Source organism: Sinocyclocheilus grahami, unplaced genomic scaffold, assembly GCF_001515645.1.
Source record: "Sinocyclocheilus grahami isolate Dianchi unplaced genomic scaffold, SAMN03320097.WGS_v1.1 scaffold66.1, whole genome shotgun sequence".
NCBI classification, from domain to species: Eukaryota; Metazoa; Chordata; class Actinopteri; order Cypriniformes; family Cyprinidae; genus Sinocyclocheilus; species Sinocyclocheilus grahami.
Window position 1 is genome coordinate 216221 of NW_015505245.1, and position 12188 is coordinate 228408.

At 36.1% G+C, this 12188-nt stretch overlaps 2 protein-coding genes across 5 annotated transcripts in view; one reads left to right on the forward strand and one right to left on the reverse strand.

The window, feature by feature from the left end:
* Positions 1-198: 198 nt before the first annotated feature.
* Positions 199-11303, forward strand: baiap2l2a (BAR/IMD domain containing adaptor protein 2 like 2a). Of its 2 annotated transcripts, none has more exons than XM_016271942.1 (14): positions 199-375; positions 935-1010; positions 3533-3619; positions 4230-4291; positions 4423-4494; positions 4743-4823; positions 5172-5303; positions 6411-6512; positions 6935-6986; positions 7085-7277; positions 8142-8207; positions 8288-8453; positions 10146-10186; positions 10307-11303. In XM_016271942.1, the coding sequence occupies exons 1-14, from the start codon at positions 322-324 to the stop codon at positions 10377-10379; spliced, it is 1257 nt and encodes a 418-aa protein (XP_016127428.1). In that variant the 5' UTR covers positions 199-321; the 3' UTR covers positions 10380-11303. The 2 variants fall into 2 exon arrangements, with proteins under 2 accessions (XP_016127428.1, XP_016127429.1); XM_016271943.1 differs by having other exon boundaries at positions 8291-8453.
* A 382-nt stretch (positions 11304-11685) lies between these two features.
* Positions 11686-12188, reverse strand: part of LOC107585030 (parvalbumin-7-like) — a 45603-nt gene continuing 45100 nt past the window's right edge. For all 3 annotated transcript variants that reach the window (XM_016271845.1, XM_016271847.1, XM_016271846.1), the window contains exon 5: positions 11686-12178. In XM_016271845.1, coding sequence (XP_016127331.1) covers positions 12153-12178 — 26 coding nt within the window. In that variant the 3' untranslated portion in view covers positions 11686-12152. The remainder of the gene's footprint in view (positions 12179-12188) is intronic.

Genomic DNA, 12188 nt, shown 5'->3' on the forward strand with positions numbered 1-12188 from the left:
CTCTCGCCCTCTCTCACTCTCTCTCTCTCTCCTCTAATGCGTTATGTCTCTCGCTCTCTCTCTCCTCTCATGCGTTATGTCTCTCGCCCTCTCTCCCTCTCTCTCTCTCTCTCTCTCTCTCTCTCTCTCTCTCTCTCTCTCTCTCTCTCTCTCTCTCACACACACACACACAAACACAAACACACTCACAAACGCGACGAGACAGGAGAGGACACAGGAGACAAGGGGGAGACAGCAGTGGGTCATCTGTCAGTCTGTTTGTTTGTTGTTTAGTCAGTGGATGTTGTTTATTTGTTTGTTGTACCACGGTGTCAGATAAGGATGTCAGGACAAAACAGTGATCAACTGCACCGCACCACTCTGGCCATTTATACGGTAAGCCTGAAGCCTCTCTCTACTAAGTGTGAATGATACACAATCACATGTACCTGTATTAACTGAGTAGAACAAGATTAATAAAGTACATGGACATTCATTTACATTTATAAGAAATGTGTTGCCTGTATGTTTATTAGAATGTAATTCAGAAATAATAATTAAAAATAATTATTACATTGTTACAGCATGAAGCATAATTGTGTGTGTGTGTGTATATATATATATATATATATGTGTGTGTGTGTGTGTGTGTGTGTATACATACATTATTATTTATAAAATATTCTAGAAATTATAAAATATAAAAATTATAAAAAATGATAGAGTTTAATGATATAATGTAAAATATTACAAAGTTATTGTAAATTTTATATAGAGAAAATACTATATATATATATATATACATAAATCAGTATTTTTCAAAAGTGATTTTAGATATAGACCATTTTGTTGTGACAAAAAAAAAAGGTAACAGATTGATGTGGAGTGACAATATGTGTTGACATTTGATCTGTTATCGGACTCTCATTCTTACACTGCTTGTCCATCCACTCAGAGCATAATGGAGCAGTTCAACCCAGGTCTGCAGAGACTGGCGGCACTGGGAAGCAACTACATTCAGGCTTTCCAAGGCAAGTCAACTTGAGAAAGAATGAATGCAGTAGATGCTAAGACTGAAAAAGCTGAAAGGAGGAAGAAGGAAAGCAAAGTGGTTGAACTTTGGCCTGCTGGATGTCATTTATGATAATAAGTCGGCATTGCTGCAGCGTCATTGGCTGATTCAACATCATTGTTTAATGACTGTCTATTTTATGAGTCTTGAGTTTCAAGAACTCACTAACTCGCTGTACTTGTGAAAGACTTTAATCTTTTGAAAGATGACAATCAAACAGTGTTCTATAAGTTTGATAATGATCTTTCAACAGATTAAAAAAACAATAAAAATAACTTTTTTTTAATATTGTTTTTGGTGATCGGAGAATGAATATTTGACTTGATATCAGCCCTTAAAGAATGGTGTTGCAAACAAAACTAAACATTTCGCTTCGGCCCAAAGAAAAAAAAGAGACAAAAATGGCCATTAAGAACAGGAAATAAAATGTGATTAAAACAAGACAACAAATCAGCAGATTAAACAAGACAAAATGCAAATATATAAATAATAAATTGTCTGTCTAACACGTCTTAAATGGTTGGTTCAACAACAAAATTTCAATTTTGTCATCATATACTTCCATATGTCATTCCAGACCAGTGTCACTTTCTTTTTCCACAGAACACAAAAGAAACCAGATAGTTATGTGAAGACAAAACAGGCTTTTTAAAATCTTCTTCATAGCAGCTCTCAAAACTCATTTACAGTTGCAAATATTAAAACATTTTTAAAAAAACAATAAAAATAACTTTTTTTTTATATTGTTTTTGGTGATCGGAGAATGAATATTTGACTTGATATCAGCCCTTAAAGAATGGTGTTGCAAACAAAACTAAACATTTCGCTTCAGCCCAAAGAAAAAAAAGAGACAAAAATGGCCATTAAGAACAGGAAATAAAATGTGATTAAAACAAGACAACAAATCAGCAGATTAAACAAGACAAAATGCAAATATATAAATAATAAATTGTCTGTCTAACACGTCTTAAATGGTTGGTTCAACAACAAAATTACAATTTTGTCATCATATACTTCCATATGTCATTCCAGACCAGTGTCACTTTCTTTTTCCACAGAACACAAAAGAAACCAGATAGTTATGTGAAGACAAAACAGGCTTTTTAAAATCTTCTTCATAGCAGCTCTCAAAACTCATTTACAGTTGCAAATATTAAAACATTTTCTAAATATATTTAAAATACATTTCAATATTACTATATATATAATGCAGGTTTGTTGTATCAGGTTTGTTGTCATTGAATCCAATGTCACCGGTACAGTGGCAAGTTAAGAGTTAAGAGTAAACGATGGCAGAATTTGATTTTTTGTGTGAACTAGTCCTTTAATATCTTAATGAATTTAAATAAAATGTAACCTTTTAACTTAACCTTTAAAATGTTAATAATTAATCTTGTTTTCAGGATGTTTAAATAGTATTACTTGTAAAACAAGATGTTAGAATTAGACTTACACTGTAAATGAATCAAGATATTATTACTTAATATCTATTTAATATTGTTTTACTTAATTTATTTTTATTTTATTTTATACATTTCAAAACCATTATATCATTATATGTCATAGTTCTATGTAATATTATATAATATACAATATTTCATATTTTGTTAAATTGTAAATATGTTGTAAGGGTGTGCTTAGTGGATAATGAAGGAAATATAAGAGAATATAAGAATACAATTGTTTTTCAGAGTAGCTTTATATAAAACATTTTTGTGTCTGTCTCAATGAAAATGAAAATGACTGAATAAAATAAACCATCCACCAAATTCATAAATGTGACCCTGGACCACCAAACCAGTCATAAGTAGCACAAGTATATTTGTAGCAATAGCCAACAATACATTTTATGGTTCAAAATGATCTATTTTTCTTTTATGCCAAAAATCATTAGGATATTAAATAAAGATCATGTTCCATGAAGATATTTTGTACATTTCCTACCATAAATATATCAAAAAATTTTTGATTAGTAATATGCATTGCTGCTAAGAACTTCATTTGGACAACTTTAAAGGCAATTTTGTCAATATTTAGATTTTTTTGTACCCTAAGATTCCAGATTTTAAAATAGTTGTATACCAAATATTGTCCTATCCTAACAAACCATACATCAATGGAAAGCTTATGTATAAATCTCAATTTTAAAAAATTGACCCTTATGACTGGTTTTGTGGTCCATGGTCACAAATGTAATGTAAATAATGTCAAGCACTAGCAAAGCACTGCACTGAGAAAAATACAAAAATATAGGTGATCCAACACCAGTCCTGTCTCCTGTCTCCTTTTTAAATCACACAAGTTAGATTTGAGCACTACGATGGAAGGCAAAGAAGGGATAACTTTAACTTTTTGTGTGAATTAGTCTTTAATATCTAAATGAAGCTTAGATCTTGATCTTGTTTTAAGGATGCTAAGATATTATTACTGTTAAAAAATCATACAGTGGTAAATGAATTAAATCTGTGTGTATATCTATAGCCCTGGCCCTCACCAGTGAGGCCTATTTCAATGCTCTGTCTAAGATGGGTGAACAGGCCATGCAGAGCATGTCATCGCGTTTGCTGGGTAAGCTTTTATTTCCTCTCATCATTTCCTTTCCTTTCACACTTTTAAATTACAGCAGGACACGTTTCTGTCTTTTCATATTTTTCTGATGAATATGCACTTTCCATCACAGGGACAGAGCGGGAAAGAAAGAGAGTTATGTGTGTTTATTGAGGGTGATAAATTGGGAGGGAGCCAGTGCCCTTCACACACTCATATTGTACTTTGCTCTTGTAAATTCACCATGTTCCTCCTCGGATCTCTCTTACACACATGAGTGTGTTTGTGTGTGTGTGTTTATTTATAGCTGACATCTATCACCTTGTTGTGGTTTAATGGAAACATTTCATTAAATTTCAATGGTGCTTTTGTTGCTATGAATCATATTTTATGACCACAGAGAGATGGTATGAAGTATGACGTGGTATGATGTGTGTGTGTGTGTGTGTGTGTGTGTGTGCGTGCGTGCGCTTGTGAGTTTTGTAGTCAATACCAGATAACTGCACCTCCTCTGTGATGTTAAATAATAAATGATGACACAACGTCAGCTTGGCAGTGCAACCTTTCGAGGCTAATACTTGCACTTTGACACATGGACACGCAAGCAGAGACTGTAATGTTTGTTTTGCAGGTGATGTTTTGGTCCAGATCTCAGACAGTCAGAGGAGAATCACCAATGAGCTGGAGGGAGTGGTGCGTTACCGATCCTCCTCTATTGACCCATCATTCGATATCTTCTGCTCCTATGACGTTGTTGACATAATGCATGTTTGATTGTCTGTACGGCCAATCCCATGTTTAACGAGTCTGTGTGATTGATTCAGTTCCGCTGGTTCCACTCCGAGGTCCTTCGAGAGATGGACGACAATGTCAGACTAGATAAAGAATACATATTGGTGAGTTGTTTGGTATATTTTGCAAACGCAAACAAACAATGTACATTTTAAGAACAGAAAACATGCATTAACACCCGTTTTTCTTAAAAAATACAACTAAAATTAGGAGCAGAATTAATATTTACCTAATTAAAGATACTTTATCCTTCAGCCAACTCAGAACAAGGAACATTATCTGATTACAATGATTCTAAATATTGAAACTAAAATGATTGATGTTGATGTGGTTGGGTCCCTTTCTCCTCCAGAACAGCAGGAGGCGCTATGAGATTGAAGTGAGAAACCAGGCATCGACACTGGAGAGACAGATGAGGCGAGGGGTCCCACAGGTGAGAGCAGTGTGTGACCCTTGCTAAATGGCGCACTAGATTTGGACATGTCTGTACGTTTGTGGCATCCAGAGGACTGTAGATTGTCTCATTTGTCATGTTTAGATTCAGAAGGCAGATAAGAAATAGATAGATATAGATAAAGAAATACAAAAATACAGAAATGTTATGAAATAAAAAAACAAACAAACATTTGAACAGAGTAGAGTCTCCAACAAAACAGCTATTTTTAAGAGTGTTGAAGCCAAGCTAATGCTGTAAAGCATAATTATCATTCATGATGGTAAGAAATATGAAAAATATAATGATAATGATGTTTATGGTAATAATGTTGATGGATCTGTGTAGGACGGCAGCGAATATGTGCACTTTCTCAGAGAGTGTCAGAGAGAGGCGTTAAAGGAGGAAGAAAGAAGATATCGATTCCTGGCAGAGAAACACAGCGGCTTCACCCAGTCCATTGCATATCTCATGAACAAGGTTAATATCATTACTTTTTATTAGTATCCATAATTAACTAGCTGCTTAATGGGGTGTAACCAAAGTGATGTGGAGATATTATTAAGGAGAATCTGTGTCAAGTGTTGTCATAAAAGCTTGCCAGCTCAATTTTTTTGTCTAATTATTTAATTTTTGAAAGGGGAAAAAAATCTTTGGACAAGACAAAATATTTGGGTAGCCTTAAGGCCCGTTCACACCAAGCACGCACGATAACTAGATAACGATAAAGATATAGTTCTAAAAAGCTTTCTCAATATTAAAGAATAGCATAGTTCACACCACAACTATAACGATAACGATACAGAGGAACGATATCGTTGTGATCACTTTCAAAATGTTTTTTTTTCCAGCTGATGAACGATAAATCACTGACAGCTAATCAGAATCCATCCTGCTGTAACGAGCTCAAGAGTTTAAAGCGGCAGACGATATCGTTCGCTGGTATAGACGCTAATATCGTTATCTTTATAGTTATCGTTCTTGGTGTGAACGGGGCTTTATACTACATAAAATATTTTTTTAGAATATGTTTTCTTTTCTGCCAATTAAAAGTTGTTTGGAAGTGCTCAGTTTGATTAATGTGTGTTTAAATGTTTTATTCTTCCCACAGACAGGGGGTGGCCTGCAAAACAGAGCAGAGGGGTGGAAAGATCTGGTGAATCACACGAGAGAATCCCGTCCACGCACTCCTTCACGATTCTCAATATTAAAGAATAGCATAGTTCACACCACAACTATAACGATAACGATACAGAGGAACGATATCGTTGTGATCACTTTCAAAATGTTTTTTTTTTCCAGCTGATGAACGATAAATCACTGACAGCTAATCAGAATCCATCCTGCTGTAACGAGCTCAAGAGTTTAAAGCGGCAGACGCATGTACGCTTAGAATAAACAGACGATATCGTTCGCTGGTATAGACGCTAATATCGTTATCTTTATAGTTATCGTTCTTGGTGTGAACGGGGCTTTATACTACATAAAATATTTTTTTAGAATATGTTTTCTTTTCTGCCAATTAAAAGTTGTTTGGAAGTGCTCAGTTTGATTAATGTGTGTTTAAATGTTTTATTCTTCCCACAGACAGGGGGCGGCCTGCAAAACAGAGCAGAGGGGTGGAAAGATCTGGTGAATCACACGAGAGAATCCCGTCCACGCACTCCTTCACGACTGGAGGACAACATTGTGAGATATAATGAAATTATGTTTAATAACACTTAGTGGCCTTAAATAAGAGGTACCCAAACTTTTCAATACCAAGGGCCAAAAATGAAAATTAAATGTTGCATTATATCCAACTTTAATATATATTACAATGTGGATGTCATTGAGGGATGACGTCAGTACGTAATCACGACGCAAATTTGTCAAATGTCTTCTTCTTCTTCTTCTTCTTCTTTCAGGTTTAATGGCGGTTGGCAACTCATCTCAAAGGTGCATTACCGCCACCTACTAGACTGTAGTGTGGGCATTAGACTGACATCAAAGGAGTGGAGAGGGAAGATATATATATATATTTTTTTTTTTTTTTTAAATAGGAAATTATTTCAAATAAAATTCACTTACATTGTTTTTTACATTTCAATGTTTCTGTGTAATTCTCTCAGCTTGATGTAAACCGCTGGGCAGAGCAACCACTGGGCACGGTTCCCTCTAGAGGTGTGGAGAGCTTATTTTGAAATTAGAAAAGACTTCTGTAAATATTACGCACTGTTTTTTTGTGTTTAATAGGCACATTTTTCTCCCCTTCATCTTAGGCCCCTCCCCTCAGCCCAGTCGTTCCAACTCCATCTCGGGATTGGCCGGAGGCAAAGTGATGAGAGCACTGGTGCCCCACCCTCCCTCTGCAAACTCCACCCTCCTGCCGTTCTCCCAAGGAGAAACCATCACCCTACTCGTTAAAGAGCCGAGGAACGGCTGGCTGTTCGGCCGCTCTGACAGCTCTGGACGGTGAGAGAACTTTCACACTTAGTCTATATTGATCCAGATACATATGAATACAGCATTTTCATTTCAAAATGTTCTGTCAACATTCATTTTTTCAAGCTTTCCAAAAGTTGTCACTGAAATGTCATAAAATGCTAAAATCATCTGTGCATGTGTAAAACAAAGTAATAAAAACTCACTGAGATGATACTGAGAGACCAGACATACTGCAATAAAGTTATCATGCTATTCTTATGGCATGATTATTTTATTAGCAAAATATCTCACCAAGTGATGGTGAGTCCAGGTCACAATCGCCATTGCATGTATTACCTAAAACACAATTGCCCTCATATTTTGCCACAGGACAGTGATTGCAAATAAATATTGTGTTATCTTATCTTATATAATATGAAGATTGAACACAGTAACATTTATCTTTAGCCACACCATGAATGTGAATAACACATAGCAGGCATATACTGGTAATATCTATCAGTACAATATGCGTCACATGCGTTATCATTTTAAAATACTTCCATTTTTACAGCTCACGCTACAACGTGATAAGTGATCAGTTTTATCCACTCGACAGGGCATCTTTTAAAAGTTACATTTTCACTTACAAAAATGTTGTCTCTGTGTGGATGGAAGGTCAAAACATGGAGAAAAAGCATGCATTTTCAATATCAGTATTCAGTATCTGGACTGGTGTAGAAGTAGCCTTAGACTGGACTGGTAATCATAAAGTCCTCAATTCAAACTCCAGTGTCCATTCATGAAAAGGAGAGTTTCTGTATTCTCTTCAGTGATGCACTGAAACACACATACAGTGCTCAGATGGACCACCTGATATAGTTTCCTGTTCATTTGATCTGCATTGTTCAGGCAAGGCTGGTTCCCTGCTGCTTACGTAGGCCCCGTGGATGAACCACCTGGACCTCCTCTCTCCAGGTAAGCCGATACGGCACATTTCCCAACACCTGCACATCTGCGCTTCAGTCTCATGACATTTGGCCTCTTTTTCTGTTCAGTAGCAGCTCTTTCAGAAGCAGCAGCAGTATGAGTAACCTCCTCAACCAACCCATGAGCAGCAGGCAACAAACAGCTCCACCTGCACCTGCACCTCCGCCACCACCACCTCCGTCAACCAGATCCAGCAATTCCCGGCCGGTCACTCCCACCCCTTCAGAAAACAGAGTGAGGCCTGTTCAAACCTACATAAACAATGTTACAGGGAAAAGTCACCCACAAATTCTGTCATCATTTACTCACTCTCAACCTGTATGTGTTCGTTTCTTCTGCTGAACACAAAAGAAGATATTTTGAAGAATGTGAGTAACCAAGTAGTTGACGGTAGCCATTGACTCCCAAGTATTTGTTTCTATGCTATGGAGGACGATGGCTACTGTCAACTGTTTGGCAACCGACATTTTTCAAAATATTATTTTTTGTGCTCAACACAAGAAAGAAACTCATACAGGGGCGGAACGACATGAGTAAATTATGGCAGAATTTACATTTTTGGGTAAACTATCCATTTAATAACACATTTTAGAACAGTAATGTGATACATATCTGAATAGATATTAGAACAGAAAAATTAATTTAAATTCAGAATATTAAATTATGTAAAGATACTTTTAACTTGATTCTTTTTCAAAATAAAATTATTAAATTTTTATTAAAAAATGCTGATGGATAAAATGAGATAAACCATTTATCCATCAGCAAGACTGTGAAAAGTGAACTATATGACAGGTTGTAAAAGGTATTGTCAATTTCAGCTAAAAAGGAAAAGTTATTACATTTTGATGAAAGATTATGAAGATTATGAATGAACATTGGTTGTGTAATGTTCACATTTAGAGAAAGAACACGTATGAAGAAAGTAAGAAGGGTCCAGTATGATTCATGTTGACTTTTACAATTGAAGAAAAATGATCACAATCTGTTTCTTCCACTAAACAACACATTAATATTGCACGCAAAGTAAAAATGTACATGCAGCAACTGTAATGTAGTAATCCTTTGAGTGTATTTTACATTCTGATGTGGTTCTGGGTTGTTGTGTTTTTTTTTTTGGAACATCTGCTGATGCTCAGAATATTTTAAATCCCTGGAGAGATTCCTGACTGTAAACTGATGTAAATGTGGGGATGAGATGAGAACAGGCTGACGTTGAATTTTAAGTGTCAGTTCTTACTGTGGCCAGCAGGGGCACTGTGGTGAAGTGCTGTTCTCCACTACACCTCATCCTTCATTCTGGTGGCTGCAAGGGGGCAGCTCTTTCTGCTGACGGTCTGTGTGTGTGTGTGTGTGTGTGTGCGTGCGTGCGTGCGTGCATGTTTCAATGTGATCCTCTGATATACCTCAAAAGGGCTACAATTATATATGAGCCTATTGCTTCCTTTTGCATTTGTTGTGGTTTGCTGTGGCTATATACTTGTATTGTGATTTTGTCGACTAAGGAAGTATTTCTTTAAAAGCGTATATCCAGAAATGTGCTCGGGTACTTAAACTTTATGACAAGAAAGAACAGGGCTACAATTACAGTAATGCCATAGAAGAACCATTTTGGCTTCTTTAAAGAACCATTCAGTGAACAGTTCTAAAAAGAACCATTTCCCGCTAATTGTGAAGAACATTTTAATAATCTAAATAACCTTTTCTACTATAAAGAACCTTTTATGCAATGGAAAGGTTCCATGGATTTGAAAGGTTCTTCAATGCCAGTAAAGAACCTTTATTTTTAAGAGTATGGGAGTAGTTTCAGTACACTTCTCTAGATTCAGCATCACATTTGTCTGGTTTTGCTGTGACTTAAGTAGTTTAAAACAGTTCTAAAACAATTATCAGTGCTAAATAACTTCTCTTATTTTATTTTTACAGAGACAAGATGACTATGAGTCTCGACCACAACTTTTCCCAAGGTTGGTAGAAACACATTGTTTCATATGCATTGACCCCCTTGTTGTGTTGCTTTTTGTTTTCTACGATCTATATGGCAGATCTATGATTTTAACATGTTCATTTTTTCTTTCTGTTTACAGAGGCACAAATCCATTTGCCACTGTGAAGCTGAAACCCACCAAAACCAATGACAGATCAGCTCCACACGTATGAATAATATTTCAGCCAATGGCACGTCAGCTCCTAAACAATCAGTGCTGCACATTTTACTGTACATTGTTCAGCCATTTTCAAAAACATTAATTTTCCAGAGTAGTCAGTACAAAGCATCACATTTAGAACAAAACGACTCAAGAATGATCAATGACTAGTCTATTGTCCATTAAAGCAGGTCGTTAAGATAATTTACCTTTATCTTCAGGCTGTTGGAGGGTCTGCGGCAGCAAACACAATTAATAACACTCTTATATGTTTATATGTTGGACTTGTTCTTACTAAACAGGGAATGTAAATGCAGGTCAGCTGAAGTGCTTTTAAGTGCTGAGATAAGTGTGTCTTTTCCATCTTTACATTTTTAAATAATTGTATATAATATGCATTATGTAAGCAAAACACCTCTTAAAGCATCACGTGTCTTCTGAATGCACTCTATAAATGTATACTGTCATGTTTGATGCTGTTGGGGCTGGTCTGACCTCTGGGACCCCAGCGTCTCTGATAAGCGACTATCAGTCTCTCTCTCCCGCTCTGTGCTTGAACTTTGTCTCTCGGCTCAGTTAATTCATCTGATGCGTCCAATTATAAGCCGGCTCTAAATTGGCTGTTCTGTCTGCTTAAGTGCCTATAAAGTGAATGTTCATTTTAACCTTGACAGTAATTGGTGTGACCTTCTCCTGAGGTGTCAAGCCCATTAGTACAAACCCATTTGTAGGGATGTCTTGTATGTTTTTTTTTAGAATATTTTCCTGTTTAATTGATGCTGAATATTCAAAACAGAAATATGTGCCTATATCACAGCAGTAATTTGCGTCTGTTATGATTTGACCAGCGACTATAGAAAAGATACAATTGTAGACTTTCTTGTAGATATCTTGAACTAATTCTTTACATCTTGATCTGTTTAATAAATAAAACAATGTGAAGTTGATTTAGTGCCTCTGAAGGGGTCCTGTGTTGTTAAGAACTAAATAACTAAAAGTATAGCAATGCCACTAACTTTTTCACATTCCATTTTACTTCCAGTATATGACCATTTCCTTAAGAATAGGTCCAGAAATTCTTTTTTTAAACTTGATAGATAGATTTAATTGAATTACATTAAATTCCTAAATTAAATTCCCGCCTTTCAAATTCCAGTTTCCTGTGGGGTGCAGTCAATTCCATTTAAATACACACCCATGAATTAAAAGAGAAAGTTAATCCTTGAATTCAAAATTTTACAACCCTGTCAAACATACCATACTTCCAACTAATTATAAAAATAAAAAAAAACACACAAACAAACAAATAGATTCATTACACACTGAAATTTCTCTTTATTTTATTTTCTTTCACAACTTGACCTCTTTCTTCTTTTGGTGTGTTTCACAACGGCTTGTTAACGGAGGGATGGAGAGATTCAAGGAAGATAAAGACAGAGACAATGGGAGAGATTCAAGGAAGATAAAGACAGACGAAGAGTAGTGGATGATGAACAGTGCGGTGTTTTCTTTTCTATTATATCTACATATTGCCGGCATGAGGTTTTGCCCTGTTAAAGGTCGCTTGGTCTATACACTAGCAGAAACACTCACTTTTTTATAAAAAGGAAAATAAATAGCATGAAGGTCAGTGTGTGTGATTGTGTGTAGGGAGGTGTTCAGAAAGGGGCGTGCAAGCGTGTGTAAGTGAGCGTGTGTGTGTGTGTGTCTGTGCTTCAGGGGGGTTAGGCTGAGGTGTCGAGGTCAAAGGGTCATAAGGTATGAACAGGCCAAGAGTCGGAGTCACTTATTCACGAACCAGAGCAGCAAACTCTGAAACAGA